We start from the raw sequence: 23413 nt of genomic DNA, 5'->3' as shown, positions 1-23413 counted from the left end.
GGAAGGAAGGTTGGGAAATCTACTTCTGTAGTGATACTGCCTCAGAGACCCAAGGAGGGGTCACTATGAGTTGGGTCCAACTCGACAGCACATAACAATAACAACAATAACAATTTTTTAAATGAGTACACTCATAGTAGATTTCAAGAAAATTAATAATAATAATCATATACATCAAAAATTTTGACAGTGAACAAAAAACACAGAACCTTGGAATGATCCAATCTATAATCCAACTGTCATTGTATAAATAAAACACTCAGGACAAAGAAAAAATAAGTTATTCAAAGCCCCAAAGAACAGGGAAGCTCCAGGTCTTCTGACTCATGCTTTTCCATTCTGCCATGTTTGGAAATCATCCTCCTGGGGAAGATGCAAAGTAGGTCTTACATGAAATAATTCCATTTTCAGAGAAACCAAAGGTAGACACCAACTTGTTCCTAAGTGGAGGGTGTGGGTATGTATGAGTCACGGTGAATAGTAAATTTGCTAGAGAGGAGGAGTATACTATACCTGAGTAACCCACAAACAGTGACTAAGGAAGTTCAACATGGCTTGCCTTCCTCCCTAAGTTCCTTCACAAAATTGTACGCATGTTAGGATTGCATTACTGAATTGACTTTGTGACTTTAATCTCAGCTTCAAGACTGTCCTTTTCCCATCTGTGAAGAAAAGGAAAATAGGATTTCCCACATGCTCTCAAAGGGATGCCTAGCGTTTTAAAGGGCACCTAGAATTTATTGAAACCAGCTGTATTAATACAAAATGTCACCACCAACATGTGCAAAGCGTGTGCCTGTGCCTACTAGAGGGAACACAGGGGCTCTCTGGATCAGTGAAATAAGTGATGGTAATTGCTCACTCCTCTGTGGGGTGTGCTCTGGGTCAGAGACTGCCTGAAGTACTTTAGGGGTTTAAAATCCACTGACTTCTCACACCAACAATACCTCTTCCTAGAAGTTAGGTATAAAATTAAGGCGCAGAGAGGTTTAGAAACTTGCCCAAAGTCATACAGCTGGTGAGTGGGCAAGCTGAGATCTGAACTCAGGCTTGCTGATATCCAAGTCTGTGTGGATAGTAGCATGAGATGAAGCTGGATTAAGAGGTAGTTCCTTTGAGATTTTTCAGTCTAAAAGCCCCCAATCTTGACTAATCTAATCTAATCCTATTAGAATAATGTGGAGAACTATTTTTAAAATGTTAATTCCTATAGCCAGGAGCTCTGGTAGTGTAGCGCCTCAGGCACTTGATTGCTAACAAGAAGGCTGGCGGTTTGAACCAGCCACTCCTCAGAAAGAAAGCTGGGCAATCTACTTCCGTAGTGATACCACCTCAGAAACCCAAGGAGGGGTCGCTGTGAGTCAGGTCCGACGTGATGGCACATAACAACAACAACAACAACAATTCCTGCAGCCACTTGGGAAAACAGTTTGGCGGTCCCTCAAAAAGTTAAACATAGAACTACCCTATGATCCAGCACTTCCACACCTAGGTATATACACAAAGACTTGAAAGCAGAGACTCAAACAGATACTTATACATCAGTGTTTATTGCAGCATTATGCACAATAGCCAAAAGGTGAAGTCAACCCCAGTGCCTATCAACAGACAAATGGATAAATCAATGTGGTATATCCATACAATGGAATGTTATTAACCCATAAAAAGAAATGAAAGAGAAATGTGTGATACAACATGGATGAAGCTTGAAAACATTATGCTAAGTGAAATAAGTCAAGCACAAAAGGACAAATATTGTATGATCCCACTTACATGAAATATCTAGAATAGACAAATGCATAAAGACCAAAGTAGATTAGTGGTTACCAGGGGCTAGGGAAGGATGGGGAGAGTTATTGCTTAAGAGTACAGAGTTGCTGTTTGGGGTGATGAATCCATTTTGTAAATAAATCACGGGGATGAGTTTGTAACATAGTGAATGTAATTAATATCACTGAATTCTGTACTTGATAATTTTATATAATATATATATTACCACAATAAAATTTTTAAAATTTAAATGTCAGTGTCCAGGTCCCATGCAAGCCAATTAAATCAGAATCTTTGGGTGGGGTGTGAATATATGTGTTCAGTGTAGGTATAATATGTGTTGGGATGTGCCTGATCTATTCTTCTCTCCCTCATTTTACAAACAAAAAAACAAATCTCCAAAGGTCAGTGACTTGCCCAAAGTCACACAGTTGTTAGTGAGTGACCAAAGACCCAGGACTCATCCATCACTCTCATCACTTTTCTCTGCCCTCGAAATTGTCAGAGTATAGCTAAATTTAGGCTATAAATAGCAATCAGTAGACTCTAGAAGGTCTGGTGTATCCTAAGGTTTATAAACTGCTATTTATCATTCTTCTTTCAATGCTTTAACGGGAGCATTCCAGAAATGAAAACAAATTCTTCACACTTTTAGGAAATGGCTGGCAGGATTGATGTTCATCAGGTGTCTGTGAAGGAGCCCGAACTGGGGACAGCCTCATTAATTCTCACTTCTCTGCGAATCTGGCTGCGCTCCTCAAGACTTATAGTCACGAGCTCCTCAACCTAGCACCTCTGACCATGGACGTAATAAGGTCTGCAGCTACTAAAACTTGCATAAAACACACACCAAGTAGGGAGCCTCCAGCTGCTCTGGAGCCTGATGAATAATTTAGAAACAAATTACCCTTTTCCAAATGAGCTCAATAAAGTACGACTCATTGCAATACACCCACTGTGCTTTCCTCTCCAGAGCTCTTCTATTCCAGCTGCCATAATTAAGGCTGCTCGCTCACTACTCCTCATCTAAGAAGAATTCAACGGAATTAAGCCCAATTGAGGGAAATTAAGTGCCCCTTGCTCATCCCCTACAAAAGAAATAATTTGTAGGCAAGCTAATCTTCACAATCAGTTCCTATAGGGCCCCCAGCCTTCAGGTCAGAGCTATTTGCAGCATTAGCACCTTGTTAAGATAGGGGTTTGAACAATTTCAAGATATTTGGTGGTAATGCAATTTTTGTGAATCTTCCCTTTCAAAGCTTGGACTATGTTTTAGCATATCTAAGTACAGCTTTTCCCCACCATCCAAAAGTGGAGGGTTCCTATGAACCTTTTGTAAGTCAAAATGATATAAAGCAAAGAAGCAGGTATCATTCATTTATATGGAAATTATTTTAGAGCATTCTCAGACCCAAATATTAACCCATAAAATTATACCAAATAACACAAAACCTAAAATAATGCTAACATACAATGCACACAAACATAGTTCAAAGCTGTCGCGGCTTGATGCTGAGATGCTGAGTGTGGTTTCTGGGTAAAGAGCTTGGCTGAACCATTCTCACTGCCTGGGGCACATGCTGCCTCTTTAACAGCTCACTGTGAAACAAAGGCTGAACACTAGCTTCAATTTTCACCTTTTCCTTTTTTCATTAAAGCAAAAATCTTCAGATTTCTTTTGGTTAATGAAAACAGGTACTAATGTAGGACTTTCATAAAAGTGAGAGGAACTCTGGTGGTGTACTGGAGAAGGTATTTGGCTGCTAATCAAAAGGTCAGTGGTTCAAAGCCACCAGCCACAGCCACTCTGCAGAAAGAAGATGGGGTGATCTACTTTTGTAAACATTTATAGCCTTGGAATGTGACACCAATGAGAGTGTCACTATGAGTTATAATCGATTCAATGGCAGTGAGTTTGGGTTGATTTTTTTTTTTTTTTTTGGTCTCATAAAAGCAAAACTTTTGAAAAGCAGCAGATACCTGTAGCTTAAAAGCAAGCTGGGTTGGCTCCTGGGAGAAATGGCTAATTCCAGGCTGGGATAAAAAAATAAAAATAAATAAAAAAATTAGTTGTCATTGCATCAATGCTGACTCATGATGATCCCGTGTGCAGCAGATTAGAACTGAGATCCATAGGATTTTCTTGGTTGTAATCTTCTTGGCTGCAGATCACCAGGCCTTTCTTCTACAGAACTGCTGGATGGGGTCAAACTGTCAACCTTTCGGTTAGTAGTCAAGTATAAACCATTGCACCACCAGGGACCTTAGGCTGGGACAGGGAAAGTGCACAGTGAGTTTGGAACATCTTGTTGGACCAAGTGCTCAAAACCTTGGAAAAACCAAACCCACTGTCATTGAGTTGATTCCAACTCATAGCAACCCCCATTGAGTCCCCAAGGCTGTAAATCTTTTTGGAAGCAGACTGCCTCATCTTTCTTCCATAGAGCAGCTGGTGGGTTCAAACCACTGACCTTTCAGTTCACAGCCAAATGTCTTAACCACTACATTACTAGAGATCCTTGCTCAAAAACTAATGGGGAGGTATCAAAAGAATATAAGAGCCAGCTTGACATGATTCCCACTGGCCAAATCTGGAGCTATATGAGCATCAAAATGAATAACTACAGGCATAGATGATAATAAATTGAATGAAAATGAGCTCATACTGACACTGTTAAAAAAAGAGAGAGAAAAAAAAGAAAAGAGGAAGAAAGAAGAGAGGGGAAGAAAAGGAATAAAAGGATCAGGGAGATTCTTCTTTACAAAAGAATGCCAACTTATAAATATGGAAAGAATGATAGAAGCAGAAAATCAATTGTTATTGATTCAGGCTATCAGTAGGTGCAAATGTTATTAGATGAAAGACAGCTGAGGAAAAGGACAGATTATGTGTAATTTATAAAGGCAAAACAGCAGACTTTTATTATTGGAGAAACTTGGGGACTCCACCTTAACCAACTGATCAATGATGGAGTAAATTGGCCTCATGTGCCAACATGACATCACTTATGTCTTACCTTCAAAGTATGTTAGAAAACTCAGACAACTCCAGACAAGGGGCATTTTGCAAAAATGACCTGTACCCTTCGAAAAAAAGTCTATATTGGGAAAGACAAAAAAAAAAAAAAGTGGAGGATTACTCTAGATTAAAGACTAAAGATGACAACCAAATACAAGAAATGATCTTTCATTAGATACTTGTCAGGAAAAAAAATATATCTATAAAGGGCATTCTTAAGATAACTGAAAAATATGAAAATGAACTGTATATCATGTAATAAGAGTTCTGATGGCATAGTGCCTAAAGCATTTGACTGCTAACCAGAGGGCTGGTGATTCAAACCCACCACCCACTCCTCAGAAGGAAGACTGGGCAATCTACTTTCATAGAGATATTGCTTTGGAAACATAAGAAAGGGTTGCTATGAGTTGGAATCAATTTGACAGCAGTGAGTTTGGGTTTATTATTATTATTATTATTATTATTATTTAATAGTATTGTAGAATGTTAAATTTTCTATCAATTATATTGAGATTATGAGAATAGTCTTATTTTTATAATATACATGCTGAAGTATTTAAGGATAAAATGTCATAATGTCTCCATCTAACTCTCAAATAGTTCAATGAAAAACCAAAACAAAGCTAAAAGAGAGAAAGCAAACATGGCAAAATGTACACTTGGTGTACCTGGGTAAAGATATCAAGGCTATGGTGACCTATGTGTGCCAAAGTAGAACTGTGCTCCACAGTATTTTTAATGATTGATTGTTTTGGATTCAACTCGAAGGCAGTAAGTTTGTTCTGTTCTGTTTTGTTTTGTTTCATGTTTTTGAAAGTTGATTGCCAGGCCTTTCTTCTGAGGCATCTCTGGGTGGACTTGAATCTCAAAGTTTTTGGTTCATAGCTGAGAGCATTAACTGTTTGTGACAACAAGGAACACAAATGGGTCACTATGAGTTGGAATTGACTCCACAGCAACTGATAACTGATAGGTGAAAGTATATGGGTATTCACTGTTCTATTCTTGCAACTTCTCTGAAAGTCTTTAATTATTCAGAATAATAAACTGGAAAGAGAAAGCTAGGTTTGAATTCTAGTTCCATCTCCATGTACAGTCTTAGTATGGAATATTGTTGAATTTAATGAGCTAAGAAAACCTTGACTTAAAATCAAAGAAACAAAAATTTCTGTACCATTTAGCTCAAAGGCCTTGATAGCCACTGAAACCAAGTCTAAGCTTCTCTGGAGTAGCTATCCCAAGGGCCACTTCAGACACAGGTATATAAATGTCCATGAAAAATAAGCAGAAGACTCCAGCCAAACAAAAGACAGGCATATGAGCTGAACATTCGCATTAGGTAGGTACACTCCTTGGAGAGATCAGTCATGGGAGAATAGAAAAGCTGTGTATGCCCAGGGAGATAGCTCCGGGGCAGGAGTGCATGGAAGGGAAGGACACAGGGAAGAGGTAACTATGGGCAGGATGTGGGAAGAGAGCTGTTACATTGTGGAAAATTGCAGTCAATGTCATAGACAAAATATATGTGAACTGCTGTATGGAAAATGAATTTGCTCTGTAAACTGTCACCCAAATCACAACAAAAATTAAAAAAAAAAAAAAAGAAGAAGAAGAAGAGGCAAAGCCTACCCCAACAAATGACTCACTCTATTGTTTGTTATTTCAGAGCAAAGTGCCTCCCAGAAAATGACAGAGACAAAGGGGAGAAACCCTTATAGTTGGTTTTGTTTCATTGAGCTTAGGGGAAAAATAATGGCTGTGAGTTGTTTCTTTGTGAGATAAATTTTGACTGTGGTACCATTTGGCTATTTCCATAGATCCAAGACTGACTGAGTTATGACCCATTTTTATAAAAAAGACTTTCCAGCAGGGTTTGGCAAATGGACAGTGCCAAGCCCCTGCTGGTTTTCCTGGCCTGAAGAGTTACAAAAATGTTTAATTAGTTTCCAACATTTAAAAGTCAGGGGAGTTCACATAAAATCGAGATTTTCAGCTTCTCTTGAAAAACTGGAAAGTCTGGCAGTGCTAGGTCCACATTCCTTTGACAATAACCAGCTGGAGCTGGCATCATTGTCTCCATCTGGAGAAGACATGTGGCCTCCAGCTCCCCACAGACTCATCTCTCCATATTCTCCATATTCTACATGAAACATTTCATCACTTGTGCACTCATTTCTGTTGTAAGCAGGTCTCTTTGGCCATGAGCAGGTCCCCACGTGATGGTGGCAGTGGGGGCAGAATACACAGGGGGAACAAGCCTGTGTTGACTGAGATAAACCTCAACAGTGTAAGGTACAGAATTGGTGTTTACAACAGGTTAGATTTTGAATAGCTTTTCATACATTCACAGAAATACCACTCAAGTGGCCACTCACACTGACCATTGGTAGTGGGCATAATTGACATTTATGTGTTTACGGACTCTAGATTTCAAGGGCTGAATTTTGCCATTTAGTAGTTCTATGATCATGAGCAGATTCCAATACTGTGTCCCTGTCTCCTCACCTTTAAAGTAGGAAGAACAACAGCACCTATTCATAGGGCTGTTGGGCAGGTTAATTTGGTGAATATTTGAAAAGTGCTTAGAATACTCCCTGGTTCTTGGTACAATAGTGTGGTTTACTATTATTGTTGTTGTTGTTACTGTTGATCCTCATTATTCATAGATTCTGTAGTTGTGAATATGAACCATTTCAAACCATTTATTTGTAGCCCCCTAATCCATACACAAGGAGCTCCATACATAGGGCATTTTTGTGGTCATTTTGTGGAGATGGTCAGAGAGGCAAAAAAATGTGAGTTGCCCAATGTGCATGCTCCCAGCTGAGGTCAATCAAGGCAACACTCTACCTTCTCGTATCAGCTCTCATACTGCAAACCAGTGTCCTTCTCATGGTCTATTTAGTGCCACTTTTTTTTTTTTTTTTTTTTTACTTTTTTATTGGTGATTTTGTTTTTCAAAATGGCCCCAAAGTACTGTCTAGTGCTCCCATGCACAAGGAGGCTGGGATGTGCTTCATGGAACCAACAGGTGTGCTAGATAAACTTCATTCAGGCATGAGTTACAGTACTGTTGGCCATGAGTGCAGTGTTAATGAGTCAACAATAAGTATTCAATAAGATGTCTTTAAACAAAAACACCAAAACAAAGTTATGTTCTGATGTTGTTATATGCCATTGAGTCAGATCTGACTCATAGTGACTTCTCCTAGGGTTTCCAAGGCAGTAACCAGAAGGCTGGCGGTTCAAACCCACCAGCCACTCCTCGGAAGGAAGGTTGGGCAATCCTACTTCCGTAGTGATACTGCCTCGGAAACCCAAGGAGGGGTCGCTATGAGTCAGGGCTGACTCGACGGCACATAACAACAACAACAACATCACTATGGAAGTAGATTGTCCAAACTTCCTTCCGAGGAGTGGCTGGTGGGTTTGAACCTCCAGCCTTCTGGTGAGCAGTCAAGTGCCTTAGGCACTATGCTACCAGAGCTCCTTATGTTCTGATAGACTGACAAAAATGTTGTGGTCAGAGGTATACAGGAATCTAACCCTGTATTTTTCCTGGAACAATGGCTCAGTATTGGCTAATTTAGTGTTGCCAGTGACTTTATAGAATATACTATCATGAATAAAAAGAATCAACTGTATTTTGACTTGACTGTAGTTTTGTCCAAAATCTGAAAGGTCTTAAATAAAGACATTTCTGTAGTAGGAAAAGCTTTGAACAAAGAGAAAAGCCCTTCCTAGCTTCTAAGCCCAGCTCTGCCCTATCCAGCTGTATGACCTGAAGAGCACTTCTTTAAGCCATCCCTTCCTCTTTTGAAAAACTCACCCTCCATCCTGGGATGCACACCCCTGCAGGATGAGCTCCCATTTTCTAGTTGGCCAAGGTGGACGCAGAAGTCAGCAACCTCTGCAGACAACTTGAAGGGGCATAGTTTGAGTTTCACTATGTCAAGGACCCCAAAGCAGATTCTTTTTGGGATCAAACTTTAAAGCTATGTCATTCAGTCAAGGTAAAAATAAAATAGGCTTGATACTTTCAACACACTGTGGATTTACTGGGTTGAAAAAAGAAACACCATCATTCCACTGAGATTGGAAGGCATCTGAGAGGACCTAAGAACCATCCTCAAATACTAGAAGGACTTGCTCTATATTGGCCTAGGACAATGGATAAAAACTAGAGAAAACAATTTCAATTCAAATGTTTGTCTCTGAACTTGATACTGTTTTATGATAAATAACTGGTGAGACTCTTCATTGTTTTTATATGTAGGCAGAAAAGGGAGAAGAGCTTTAAGATGGAGTTTTAAAAGCAGACAAAATTACAGCCATTAACCTGACAGTACAGGTAATTTGCCTTCATTACCACCCCTACCTGAAATTAATGTCACCATGCAATTTTCCCCAGCATTGTTGATTAAGTAGCATGACGTATAAAATATAAGCATGGAACAATAATTCATTGTATGCAAAGCAAGGTTTCACTTACCCAAGGAAGGCTCAATCACAGTAGTAAGGTTTACAGCGACAGACTTGTAAGCACGCAGACCCTTTGCATTAGCCACGCAAGTCAAAGTCCCGTTGCCTTGTGGTGTGAGAGAGAGGATACTCATTGCATTTTGAAGGTCGTCAGGCTCCGGGAAGGAGTAATAGCTGGAATGGCTTACGGGAACACTGATCGCCCATGTAATATCTGGAAGTGGGACCCAGCCCAGCGCAAGACAAGTAACATTACAGGGCTTGTCCTCAGTGACTACAAGACTTCCATTGGGAATGAGCAATGATCCCATAACTATAGAAGAAAAAAGATAAACATTCTGAATGGCAATTCCCCTCAGTTCTAGGTGTTCTTTTTTTTTTTTTCCATTTTTGCTTCAAATCACAATTCATGAGAGACACCTTCTCAACTTGAAAGAGGCTGTGACTGTAATTGGGAAACCTTAAATCAGGTTTTATTTGTGTCTTTATTTATACCTGCTAAATTCCCTGGAGAAGGTGAGGATGCTCACTGGAAAACAAAAAATTACTGAGAAAATAAAACAGAGAAAATCAGGAGGCAGGGGAAAATAAGTGATATGTGAAAAAGAATGCAGATGTGCATACCACTGGGGCTACACAATGACTGAAGCAGAGTTGCAAATTTTCTCAGGCTACCCTAAGACCCGAAACCTTCTATTCTTCCCGTTGTAAGGAGAATGCACCCCAGAACTTCAGGGGAAGCAATCTTTTCCTAGAATTGAGTTAAACCAGTTACCATGGAGTCAACTCTGACTCCAAAGTTATGGCTTCAGGAACTCTTTGCAATCTTAAAAATCATGTGTGTCAGAATAGAACTGTACACTTCAGTGTTATTAATGGCTAATTTTTCACAAGTAGATCACCAGGACTTTCTTCAGAGGCACCTCTGGTTGGACTTAAACCTCCAACCTTCCAGCCACAAGCGAACTAACAGTTTGTACCACCCAGGAGCATCTGGTTAGTCAAATTTGTCTGTCTGTTTCTCTGACTCTCTCTCTCTCTCCATTCATCCATCTATTTCTTTATGTATTGGGTCACATATTTTAAAACATAATATCCTTCAATGATGTCTTAAAATACTTTTCTAATTACAAATTAAGTCAAAATCTAATCTAATACAATTATAATAACTAAGCCAAATCATATCTTACTCAGATAAATCATTTGAAAGTTTTTATTAAACCACTTGTGTATTTCAACATTCACACTGTAAATAGACCATCTGAAAAGAACCCTTGTATGTGGCCAGTACTCCTAAAATAACTTAAAGGTTGATCCTGGTAATGCTGTTGCTGTTGTTGTTATGTGCCGTGGAGTCAGACCCAACTCACAGCGACCCCTCCTTGGGTTGCCGAGGTGGAATCACTACAGAAGTAGATTGCCCAACCTTCCTTCCGAGGAGTGGCTGGTGGGTTTGAACCGCCAGCCTTCTGGTTAGCAGTCAAGTGCCTTAGGCACTATGCCATCAGAGCTCCTGATTCTGGTAAAGATACAGTCATAAAGAAATATATATTGAAATGTTCTAAAATTTCTTGTTGCATAGTATAATGGACAGAACATGGGATGAATAATCAAATAATCTTTCAGTCCTGGCTCCATCACAAAACCACCACTACTTTGGGCAAGTCATTCCACATCTCAGCTGAGATAACTGACTGAATCAGTGATACTAAGAAGTTATGGTTCAGTTATGGTTTCAGGAACTCTTTACAATCTTAAAAATCACTGAAGATCCCAAAGACCTTTAATTTATGTGGATTGTATCTATGAATATGTACCCTATTTGAAATTAAAACTAAGAACTTTAAATATTTGCCTATTTTAAAATATTTAAATACTATTAATTTAAAAATAACAAGGTTTGCCCCACTCCATGTTAATACAGTAAAATTTTTATGAAAAATAATTATAATTTTAAACCAAAACATGTTATTAAGGAGAGTGACACTGTTTTACAATTACACAAATCTCCTTCATGTCTGGCTGGATTCTCATATTTGCTTCTTCATTCAATCTATTACAATGTATTCTTTTGTTTGAAGTATATAAAGAAAATCTCACTTCTCAAAGAGATGTATTTGTGATAGTGAGTAATATTTAAAACTTTTCAGATAATCGCTGATATTCTTCTTTGATAACTATATCAAAACTGGGTAAGTGGTGGCTTCCTACAGGGTATTTACACTATGGAATCTGAAATTTAAGCAAGGAATTTTCATACTTGGTTACATTAAAATCCACTGCTCTATCTGATAGCTGATATCTGAGACATGCATGATTTTGTATCATTATACATAAGTCATTTGGAAAATGACTGAGTTCACTGAGTTACAGACTCCCCCAATGTAGAATAGAAAATTCCTCTGTGGTCTTGTGAGAATGAGCATGAAAAGACATCTAGTGTCTTATTATTATTATTATTATTATTATTATTATTATTATATCAGTTTTGACTTCACAGACCACCCTGAAAGGGTCTGGAGGACACCCCATAATCCCAGATGACACTGAATTAACCAGTTGTCATCAAGTCTATCCTGACTCTTGGCACCTCCATGTGTGTCAGAGCAGAACTTCATGCCATAGGTTTTCAATGGCTGATTTTTCAGAAGTAGATTGCCAGGCCTTTCTTCCAAGGTGCCTCTGTTGTTATTGTTATCTGTCATCAGGTCGGACCCAACTCATAGCGACCCCTCCTTGGGTTGCCAAGGCGGAATCACTAAGGAAGTAGATTGCCCAACCTTCCTTCAGAGCAGTTGCTGGTGGGTTTGAACCATCAGCCTTCTGGTTAGCAGTCAAGTGCCTTAGGCACTATGCTACCAGAGCCCCTAGGTGGACTCAAACCACCATTCTTTTGGTTAGCAGCCAACCATGCCAACTGTTAGTACCACACTGAACTAGATTATCTCTACAAACTCCTTATTCTGAAGTTTTAGAGTTCCAAGAATTTCTTTTCTGAATATTCTCTTGGAATAAGGAAGGCTTCTTTCCTAATTCAAGGACTACTGTAAATACAACAATCAGTAGGGGAAGGCTTTGTCCCCTTTGGGTAAAGAGTTTTATGTTTATTCCTAAGTTTGTTTTGATTTTTTTGTCTGTGAATTGTTTTGTTTGATGGAGAGGTTTAAGAGGACAGAAATGGAGAGAAATTATACTGCCCCATTAAATATGAGAACGTCCTTGTGGCCCTCAAAGCACAATAGGCCCAGAATTTAATGTGTGATTAATTGGTGGACTGGACGATAACTGGACAAAATGCAGTAATGTGAATCATTTCCTTCTTCTGGGATTCAACTTTTTCCCATTCCCATTTGCTTTCACAAAGGTAATCCAGTAGCATAACAAACACATTATACAAAGGTGACGACGACTAGAATTTTCACATAGCTTTTGGATGATTCAACTTGGAGTTATGTAAGCTCTTTTCATTTTGTTTGTTGATAAATTAGGGAGGAACCAATCCTTGGATAATTAATTTCAAAAATAAATGGGGTATTTCCTCCTCTTTCAAGATTCTTTTTCCCTTGAGGAAGACCTTATTGTCCAGAGAACATTTATCCCACTAAGAACAAAAGATCATTCAGATCAAAGGAACCAGGATAAAATGGTCAGAGTTCTAGCCAGACTCTATGAATTCCTCCTGTGTGACCTTGGAGGTGTCTCTAACTTCCCTAGATGCTTGTTCTTCATCTGCACTAAAAGCAAAGGCTATAATATTTACTATTATACAAAAAGGCATGTTAAAACTCACTGCCATTGAGTTCATTTCGACTCATAGCGACCTGTCCTTGGGTTTCCGAGGAGGTATCTCTATGGAAGTACATTACCCAGTCTTCCTTCCAAGGAGTGGCTGGTGGGTTTGAACCGCCAGCCTTCTGGTTAACATTCAAATGCCTTAGGCACTACACCACCAGAGTGGACTGCCCATATGATTCTTTAGATTTATGGCTTTGGGAAAAGATGCTAAAAACCACATGCATTAACAAATTTGATGTGCTATATGCATAGCAGTAAAGAATCATGTTTCTGACTCTGTGTTTCCTTGATCCAGGTGGGCTCTTTCCGTTATCCCTTTCCCATCTGACTGAACAATCTACAATCACATGAGCCAAATCCCAAATGGCACCTTCCAGACAGGGTTTCCCATGAAAGCTCTCCTGATTCTCTCATCTCCCTTCTCATTTTGAACCTGAGCTTGTGTTGCTTCCATTGCACTTGCCAGCACCCTCATTGCACCACAATTATTTGTGCACTTATCTTAACCACTTTTCTTGTGAGGCTCTTGAGGTGAGGGACTGTGTCTTATTCTATTCAACTTTTTTGAAAAATATGTGTCAGAGTAGAACTGCTCTCCGTGAGGTTTTCAATGGCTGACTTTTCTGAAGTAAATCACCAGGACTTTCTTTCAAGGAACCTCTGGGTAGACTTGAACTGTCAACCTATCAGTTAGCACTTGAACATGTTAACCATTGCACCACCCAGGGACTCCATTCATCTTTAAGTCACCTATCAAGGCCAAACACAATGTCATGCTCCTATTGGGAACACAATAAATAATCATGAATGACTACGTAGTAATTGCTGTGAACTGGATGCTATTCTAAATAAAGGTTTTATATACACCTACTCACTTGCTCCCACAATAGCCCTATGGTGAAGAAACTAGGGTACAAAGTCATCACAAATTCTGACCTAGGTCATATAGTTAGTAAGTAATAAAGCTGGAACTTGACCCTGGGTAGTCAGGCTCCTGAGTCCACCCTATTAGCTACTACACCACAGTGGTTCTCCACCTTAATATGCAGTAAACTAAATAAGATATGTCTTTGGAGTCTTCAAACCATCATCTCAGTCAGTTTTTTCATTTGACCCTTATAATAAAACTGTAAGGCGGGCAAGGAAATCTTATCACCATTTTAGAGACAAAGAAATTGAGCTATCTCAGTGTCCATCCAGGGAGTTACCTGATAAAAGCAAAGCCAGAACACATACATTTGACTCCTTTTCCTGTGTTCTTTCCTTATGTTGCAAATTATTGTGGTAAGAATCTGGTCATGAAAACTTAGGCCAATAATCCTAAATAGCCTCATAAAATCACTTCTTTATAAAATATTGTTGTATCTCTAATTAAATCACTCAAAATTAAAGACACAGAAAAGGAAAATCATGGCAATTTGGCTGAATTTCCATAGTAAAAAAGCATAAAAATGCAAATTGAAAAATAGAGGCATATATCTCTATACAATGTTATCAAATTTGATTTGCAGACAGAATCTTTGAGAATTTCTACTGGACAAGTAAATAGGTAGATAACAAAAAAAAAAAAATTCAAAAACACACATGAGCTACGTAAAGGATGTTGCCATGGAAATCAGGAGCTCTCTTAGCATTGATGCATCTATCAATAATACATAATACCCTTTTAAAGAATGCAAAGTGATTAGGCTGTGATAAGACTGTTCAAAATAATTGTGAAGAATCTTTTCCCCCCACTATGTAACTACGTCCATCAAAATTATCATTAATGATACAAAAGTAAGTTATCCATTACTATAATGTTTAAATATTCTTTTTACTGAAAGATGGCATTTTTGGTGAACACACATCCTTGATGATAGGAACCACTGTGAATTAGGGTAAGGTACAGAGAAAAAACTGGGGAAATTCAGTTAGGAAGAAGAGAGAGTGAAAGCATCCTTCAAAGGTAATAAATGATATAAGGCAAATAAATATAATCAAGTGTAGTATATGAAAAATTAGAGAAGGGACAATGATTGTTAACTCTATCTAAGTCAAAGAAAACCACACCCCATGGAGTCGATTCCAATTCATGGTGACCTTGGGTGGATCAGATTAGAACTGTGATCCCTAGGGTTTTCAATGGCTGATTCCTCAGAAACAGATCACCAAGCCTTTCTTCCAAGACACATCTGAGTGGACTACAACTTCTAGCCTTCAGTTAGTTAAAGTGTGTTCATTGTTTCACCATCCTGAGACTCCAAAGCAAGGAAAAGTGACTACAGTTGGCATCAGGGAAATTCCAGGATACATTTCCAGAAAAGATATGAGATACTAAAATGCATTACATGGGGAAATAATTGTAATCCTTTTCTAAGTGTCTTAATAAAAGGAAAGGAGAGATGAAAGGAAAGAAGACAGGGAAGAAACAAACAGAACAATAAACATTACTCAGGCAGCATAATTCTAAATACATATCAACTAAAGGATAGATAATATGTCATCAGATTTGGCATGAACTTCTGAAGTCCCTCCAGCCCTCCAACATCTAACACAATGGGCTACAGATGCCCCCTGCCCCGGCCGTGCAGATCTACTTGCATACACACCTTGGACTGAAAGGAACGCAGAGCCATCCCGGTCACTGTTTTGAAGACTGCATTTGATGCGTCCTGCATCGCTTGGCTGCACATTATGGATGATCATCTCAGAGACAAAGTTACCATCCACTTCGTAACTGAAAGAGGTGAAACGGTTGTTTGTGATGATGAGCTCCTTGGGAGTGAGGCTCAGAACCACTGTGTTGTTCAGTGCCCACATGATGAGCATCCAGCCTGGTGACACGGTGCAGTTGAAGTGGGCCTCTGAGCCCATCAGCACTGTTGCATTCTTGGGTCCTTCTAGGATTTGGTAGCTGGATCCAGAGGCTAGAAGGCAACCAATGTTTCAAAACAATAAGCAAATGACTCTGCATAAATCAACTGTACAGTTTAACTCTTCTGTATTGACCAGTGGGCATCTCCTGAGGGTCCATCCCATAACTCAGACTCCATTGCCTTACTAATCCAACAGCAAGTCTTTCACCAGTAGGTCAGGACTTCCAGTGGACACTAAACCAATGCCATGCCATCCTTTCCACTCCTCTGTCTCACTTCCCACCACCCAGCTTGCATTTTGCTTTGATGCTGCAAGCTATGCCACCAAATTTCAAATACCAGCAGGGTCACCATATTCGATAGGTTTCAACATAGCTTCCAGACTAAGACAAACTAAGAAGAAACTCTTGGCAATCTACTTCTGAAAAACATCCAATGAAAATCTTATAGATCACAACAGATTACCATCCAATATATCCTGCCCCTAGGTTGGAAGGCTCTAAACAACAGCTGCCAAAAATGGGCTCAAACATACCAGTGAACACAATGCATAATTGGAAGTGTGACCGCAAGTAACTACCACCTCCCCCTTTACTTTCCCAACATATATGGTTAAGTTGTAAGGTAGGTTCTAAAAGAATTTTATTACAGCCCTAAAGGTTTCTGGGGAGGGACCAAGCTGATACACATTAACGGTTCACCTGAGCACCCAGAATGCTCTGCCAGAACCTGTCAATGGAGAGAATGGACTGCTTGTTTCACAGAACAGGGTCCAGGGACAAGCAGGGACAAGTGGCAGCAGCCAGGATTGAGAAGGAGAGCTAATCCAGTTTTCCTGACAGTCTGCAGTAGAATTCTCACCTCCAGTTCAGGAGACCTCACTTCACCCTCTGGCTAATGCACTCAATACACATCCATCACCCTTGTGTCAGTGGGGGCTTGTGTGTTGCTACAATGCTGAAGGGATTTCAGTGGAGATTCCAAACTAAAACACTCTTGGAAGAAAGGTCTGGCAGTTCACTTCTGAAAATCGGCCAGTGGAAACCTTATTGATCACCAGAGCCAGAGTATGGGGCCCCCATGAGTCAGGGGTCAACAGGAAGGCAGCTAACAGCAATCCAGTTCAGGTAAATACAGAAAAACTCTCTAAACTAAGAAATACTCAAGGTGGGACTTCTCCCCTGCCCTTACCATTGGCCAATACTCTCTCATCCTAGGATCCCTTTGATCTGGAATTTAAAAAAAAAAAAAAAAAAAAAGCCTTAGGAAGGGAAGTCAGCCATGGTTCCCCAGGAAGGCCACAGCCACTGTTCCAACTCATCCCTTTCCATGAACTCTGAATTGCATTTTTAGAAGAAGGGGGAAAGGAAAGGAGAAGCCAAATCTAACCTCAGAGGAGAGACCAGATGTACTCTCATGCTACATACTCTAATAACAACTTTCTCTCCTACTTCTCACCATGGGAGGACCAAAAGCAAACAAAATCCATTGCCGCAGAGTTGAATCTGACTCCTAGTGACCCAACAGGACAGAGTAGAACTGTCCCATAAGGTTTCCAAGGCTGTAAACTTTACAAAGCAGACTGCCTCACCTTTCTCCCATAGAGTGGCTGGTGGGTTCAAACCACTGACCTTTCTGTTAACAGCTGAGCACTTAACCACTGTGCCACCAAGACTCCTAATGGAGGACCAACCAGAGTTCATGGACAAAACCTACAGAACTGGGTGGGGGAATGCAGAGATGGATGAGGTCCAGGCTAACCAGCTGAGGTAACTCCAACATAGCAAGCACACTTCCATGAACCCACAGCTCCTTTCTCTTCTGTGAGAGACAGTGAAACTATTTCACCCCTGAACACCACATTCCAAAGCCAGTATTTAAAAAAACCCACAGACTGAACATATGACTGAGGAGTCATAAAATGCATGCAGGCCCTATACCTTACTAGGCAGCTCCTATCCCAGCCATTGCTGGGAGATGAGGGACAGGGAGGGAAAAAAACTATTCCAAGTGTAAACTTTGACTGTGGCTTCCACCTTTAAATTAAACAAACAAACAAACAAAAAAAAGTTGCCATGAAGTCAACTCCAACTGATGGCAATCCCAGAGATGTCAGGGTAGAATTGTGCTCCATAAGGTTTTTAGTGGGTGATGCGTCTGAAGTTGATCACCAGGACATTCTTCCAAGGCACCTCCAGGTGGATTCAAACCACCAGCCAAAGCACAAAATCCTAAGGACTAAATTCCTCTGACAATGTTACCTGAAACCTTTGCTACAATGAAAAGTAAACTCCCTGTACCCAAGACCATGTATAGGGTTGGCAGACAATGGTCCTACAAGTGTATTTGTATGTTCTCTAAGAATTCCCAGGTGTATAGTAGAGCTGACAAGGGACAAGATTGTAGTCACTTCTTGATTATAGCCAGCTACCCAGAGGGAGCGAGTAGTTGAACCTGTGAGCTCAGGACCATAGTTGTAGGAGAAATCAAACTCAATTGGCATAACATGATACACAAAACATTGTTCCACCTTCTAGTTTGGTGAGTAGTGACGGGGATCTTAAAAGTTTGCAAGAAGCCATCTGGATGCAATGATGGGTCTCTCCTCATCCAAAGCAAAGAAGAATTAAGAAAACCAAAGATTCATGGAAACAATTGGTCCAAGCAACTGGTATACCATGTGATCCTCAGCCTATATGACTATGAGACAAGAAGAACTAGATGGTGCCCGGCTACCACTGTCAACCACTCAGAGGGGTATCTATGTAGGAGATCCTGGATAGAGAGGGAGAACAATGTGGAACAAAACTCAAAAGCATTTGGAAAAAAAAAGGGGGGAGAAGGGGACCAGGTTTGCTGGTCTGTTAGAGCCTGTGGAACCACTGAGACTATGGCTCCTAGCTGCCCTTCAGGTCTGGAATTGAACTCATACCTGTGGTTTCCAGCAAAACAAAAGACAGGCATGTGAGTTGAACATTTACCTGAGGTAGATACACTCCTTGGAGAGAACAATCATGGAAGAAAGAAGGGCTGTTTAGGCACAGGGAGACAGCTCAGGGGGCAGGAGTGCATGGAGGCATGGACACAGGGAAGAGGTAACTATGGGCAGTAAGTGGGAGGGGAGCTGTTGCATTGTGGTAAATTGTAGTCAATGTCATGAGACAAAGTGTGTGTGAACTGCTGTATGGAAAGTGAATTTGCTCTGTAAACTTCACCCAAATCACAATTAAAAAAAAAAAAAAAAATATAAAAAAAAGAAAAGTAAACTCCCCTCCAACTAAATCCCATGATTAAAAAGCTGTATTTCTGGTCATGCGAGGTCCTGGTATCTCATTCCTCTTGTATCTGTATCATATCAGCTGCTGCTGGGTGCAACCCTGCCCCATTCAGAGCAAACATGAGATCACTGGCCTTTAATCAAACAGCCAACTACTGAGACTCAAACTCTCCTTTTTCTCTTTGCACTTCTTTTTACTTTATTCAACATGGAGACAAATCAGGAGTCAGAGCTTTGGGAGAGATCAGTGTGTCACCTCCCCCATCTCCACCCAAGAGCAACCCAAGGCCATCAGCTGTGATGTCATTGGACACCGAATCTTGACTTTTGCTATCTACATTGATTTCCATGTAGGCATTATCCACTTGGAAGACTTTTTTTTTTTTTTTTGTAATTGCAGTAAATACATATATAACAAAACATTTGCCATTTCAACATTCTTCATGTGTACAATTTAGTGACATTCACTGTATTCATCATGTTGTACAACCATCACCATTATCTGTTTTCCAATTTTACCATCACCCTTAACAGCAGCTCAGTGTCCCCTAAGCAATGACTCCCTCTTTCCCTGTCCCTCCCATCCATTCCTAGTTTGTATACATTTGCCTCTTCTAGATAGTTCACGTGAGTGTGATCATACAGTTTTCACCCTTTTGTGCTGAATTATTTCATTCAGCATGTTTTCAAGGTTTCATCCACATTTTGGCATGCATCAGGACTTCTTCTCTCTTTATGACTAATATTCCATTGTATGTATATTCATTTTACTTATCCATTTATCTGTTGATAGGTGTTAAAGTTGTTTCCACTTGCAAGATATTTTTAAAATACATTTTATTGAAATACAATTTATGTACAGTTAAATACATAGAACTAAAGTGACATGGGTCTATGCATTTTTTTTCAGTGTTCCCTCCCCTCCCTTCCCACTCTAGTAACCAACAAAGTTTCCTTCCCTATATAAACCTTTCCTTGATTTTTTACAATAATGAACTAATATATATTTGTCCTTCTGTGATTGGCTTATTTCAGTCAGCATAATGTCCTCCTTTTTCATCCATGTTATGCAGTGTTTTAAGATTCTACATTATTCTTTAGTGTTGCATAGTATTCCATTGTGTGTATCACAAAGTTATCCATTTTTCTGTGATGGGCACCTAGGTTGTTTCCATCTGTTTGCTATTGTAAATTCCACTTGTGAAATTTTTAATCCAACACTATCCTTCCCAGATCCACATTGTCTGACCTCTGGACTTCTCTCCATACCTAAAGGTCCTGTTCCGCTAAGTATCTCCAAGTAAATGACTGGCTACCTTTATATTTGCTCCATCCTAACATCCACAAACTGAAATCATTCAGACAATAGCATTCTTGGTAGCCCCCATGACTCTTGGCAAGAAAAAAAAAAAAAAAAGCTCACTGCCATCAAGTCAATTCAACTCATAGCGAAATTTCCTTAGGTTTCTAAGACAGTATGACACCTCCTTAAATTGGTTATAAACACAAGTATCATCCTTCTGTGACTCTTTTTCTATAAGCCCTGGAATAACAGCTGATTATCTCCTGGTATGGGTGGCATGCAGGGTCTGAACTAATTCACTCAAACAAACTCATTGCCATTGAGTCAGATCCAACTCATAGTAACCCCTCCTTGGGTTTCTGAGGTGGTATCACTATGGAGATAGATTGCTTAATCTTTCTTCTGAGGAGTGGCTGGTGGATTTGAACTGCCAGCTTTCTGGTTAGCAGTCAAATGGTTCAGTCATGGCCAATGAAGTGAAACCAGAACAAACCCAAATTTTTAAAATTTGTGTCATCTGGAACACTAACAAAAATGGAAAAAAAAAAAAATGGGTCGAATCCTGGAATGGGAGATTCAGAAGAGGTGTAGCAAACCCTTTAAAGAGCCTGATCCATGACACTGAATTATTGCCAGGACTGTGGAGAGTGACTCACATTCAAAGAGGCACAGTTGGCTATTATCTTTGACCTGGGCACTGTATTCTCAACTCAGCTGATCAAGAGATTTGGTTGCTATGCAATGTGAATGCTGCCCTTGTTTTCTAAGAGGGAGATTAAATTTCTAGCAGGGTTTTGACTTGTAATTTTTCTTGTTCCAGTTAGCATTCTGGTTCACCCTTAAGAGGTGAACAAAAATTCAAGTCTGTTCCAGTGTCACTTCATCAGCCATAACTGAACAGGGCTGAACTGGTTCAAAGCCCAGGCAGGGACTATGCCTGGTTTCACTCATTGCCATACCCTGGTGACTACAAGGAAGTGGCACATATCAGGTCCTCAGCACATAGATACTGAATGAATAAATAAAGTAGGGAAGTTCTGTTGTCATTGAAGTTAAGTGTTTGGCCACTAACCAAAAGTTTGGTAGCTCAAACTCACCCAGAAGTGCCTTGGAAGAAAGCGCTGGTGATTTATTTTCAAAAAATCAGTCATTGAAAACTCTGTGGAACACAGTTCTACTCTAACATTCATGGGATTGATGTAAGTCTGAATCATCAATTCCACAACAATGGTTGGTTTGTTTGCTTGATTTTTTTCCTTTTTGGTTTGGAGTTCTGTTGTTGTTGTTGTTAGCTACCATCAAGTCAGACCCTGATTCATAGTGACACTGTACACAAGGGAATAAAACACTGCCTAGTATATATCATACCATGACTGGTTGCAGATGGGACCACTGTGATCCATAGAGTTATCACTGGCTGATTGTTGGAGGTAGATCGACAGACTTTTCTTCCTAGTCTGTTTCAATCTGGAATTTGCACTAAAACCTGCTCAGCATCATAACAATTTGCAAGCTATCACTGACAGACAGGTGGTAGTTGTACATGAGGTCCATTGGCCAAGAATTGAACCTAGGTCAGCAAGAATTCTAGCTCTGCCTTCTCCATGATCCATTATATCAGGTGTAGTTATATATATCCATTTTATCAGGTGTATACTAAATTACTAACCATATCTAGAGCATGGACTGACTTCTACTTCTTTCAGTCAAGATGCTTTAAATTTGTTTAAAAAATAAAATAAAATAAAAATCTTGCCCACGAGAAGTTTATATTCTCAAGAGGGGAGATCAACACCAAAGTAAATAGATCTATGAGATAGTCTATGAGAAGGCAGGAAGATGTAAAGAGGAATAAAAGAATGGGGAGAAGCATGTACATAAGGGCATTGAGAGGGGGTGGACAGGCCATGCTAGTAAAGAGGGTGGTCAGAGCCAGATTCCCTGAGAAGATGCTGTGTAAGCATGAGCAAGAGGTGATGCCAGACACATAGATATTGGCAAGAAGAGCTTTCCAGGAAGAGGAAACAGCAGAGTAAAAGGATGAAGGTGGGAGGAGCCATTTGGATGCACACTGAGTTGTCCCTTGGACATTCAGAGACAAGTCCACAAATAAAGGTGACTCTCTACCCCCAATGCAGACTTTCCAAGATGAAGCATCTGAGTAGCTCAGTCTCCTGAAATGGACCCTCATCTCTCTGAAGGCTCTACAACTAGCCTATAACACCCTCCCTCTTGAAATAGCCAACTTCAGGCCTCAAACCAAAGCCATTCTTTCCTTAAAACAGTACTTAAGGCTTAACTTCTGCAGGAAAAAAAAAAAGAAAAATGTCTCAGAAAAACAACAGACCTGGATTTCATTAGTTTACAACAAACCCAGAAGAGGTGTCTGCAACCAGCAACTGTCACTGAAAAAGTTCCCTGTGCCACCATGTCCCTAAATGTGTGTTGAGCATTTTGTTAGCCCTCACAATAAGTCTTTGAGGGGCTGTTTGCTTCTCCACTTAAGAAACATCTAACAAGAACCTACAAAAGGCTTGGTCTACACACTGTAAGGAAACACCTCCCAAACATCTTTGACCACAAATACTTTTTAACACAACAGCCTTGTGCTCATGGATTTAATGTGTAAATATACCAAAACCAAAATTTCAAAAAACAGCAAAACACTCTGATATTTCCTATTGTATTTTATTCGAGCTAATTTATGCAATGCTATGTGACCAGAAGGAGCTCCGGTAGTGTAGTGCCTAGGGCACTTGACTGCTAACCAGAAGGCTGGCAGTTCAAACCCACCAGCCACTCCTCGGAAGGAAGGTTGGGCAATCTACTTCTGTAGTGATACTGCCTCTGCAACCCAAGGAAGGGTCTCTATGAGTCAGGTCCCACTCGAAGGCACATAACAACAA

General features: G+C 40.0%; 1 protein-coding gene across 1 annotated transcript in view; it reads right to left on the bottom strand.

Annotated features, from left to right (window-relative positions):
• The window catches only part of IGSF5 (immunoglobulin superfamily member 5), a 61021-nt gene extending 44721 nt beyond the window's left edge, over window positions 1–16300 (bottom strand). Inside the window, exons 1-3 of the mRNA XM_042781615.1 lie at window positions 16267–16300; window positions 15661–15978; window positions 9285–9587 (exon numbers count right to left, since the gene is read on the bottom strand). Of these exons, the coding sequence (XP_042637549.1) occupies window positions 9285–9587; window positions 15661–15978; window positions 16267–16300 (655 nt within the window). The remainder of the gene's footprint in view (window positions 1–9284; window positions 9588–15660; window positions 15979–16266) is intronic.
• Window positions 16301–23413: the final 7113 nt, after the last annotated feature.

This window comes from Orycteropus afer, unplaced genomic scaffold (assembly GCF_000298275.1).
Source record: "Orycteropus afer afer isolate SDZICR_OR568_19922 unplaced genomic scaffold, OryAfe1.0 scaffold00137, whole genome shotgun sequence".
NCBI lineage: Eukaryota > Metazoa > Chordata > Mammalia > Tubulidentata > Orycteropodidae > Orycteropus > Orycteropus afer.
Note: the sequence above shows the minus strand (reverse complement) of the source record. Positions and strands in the feature narration are given on the sequence as shown.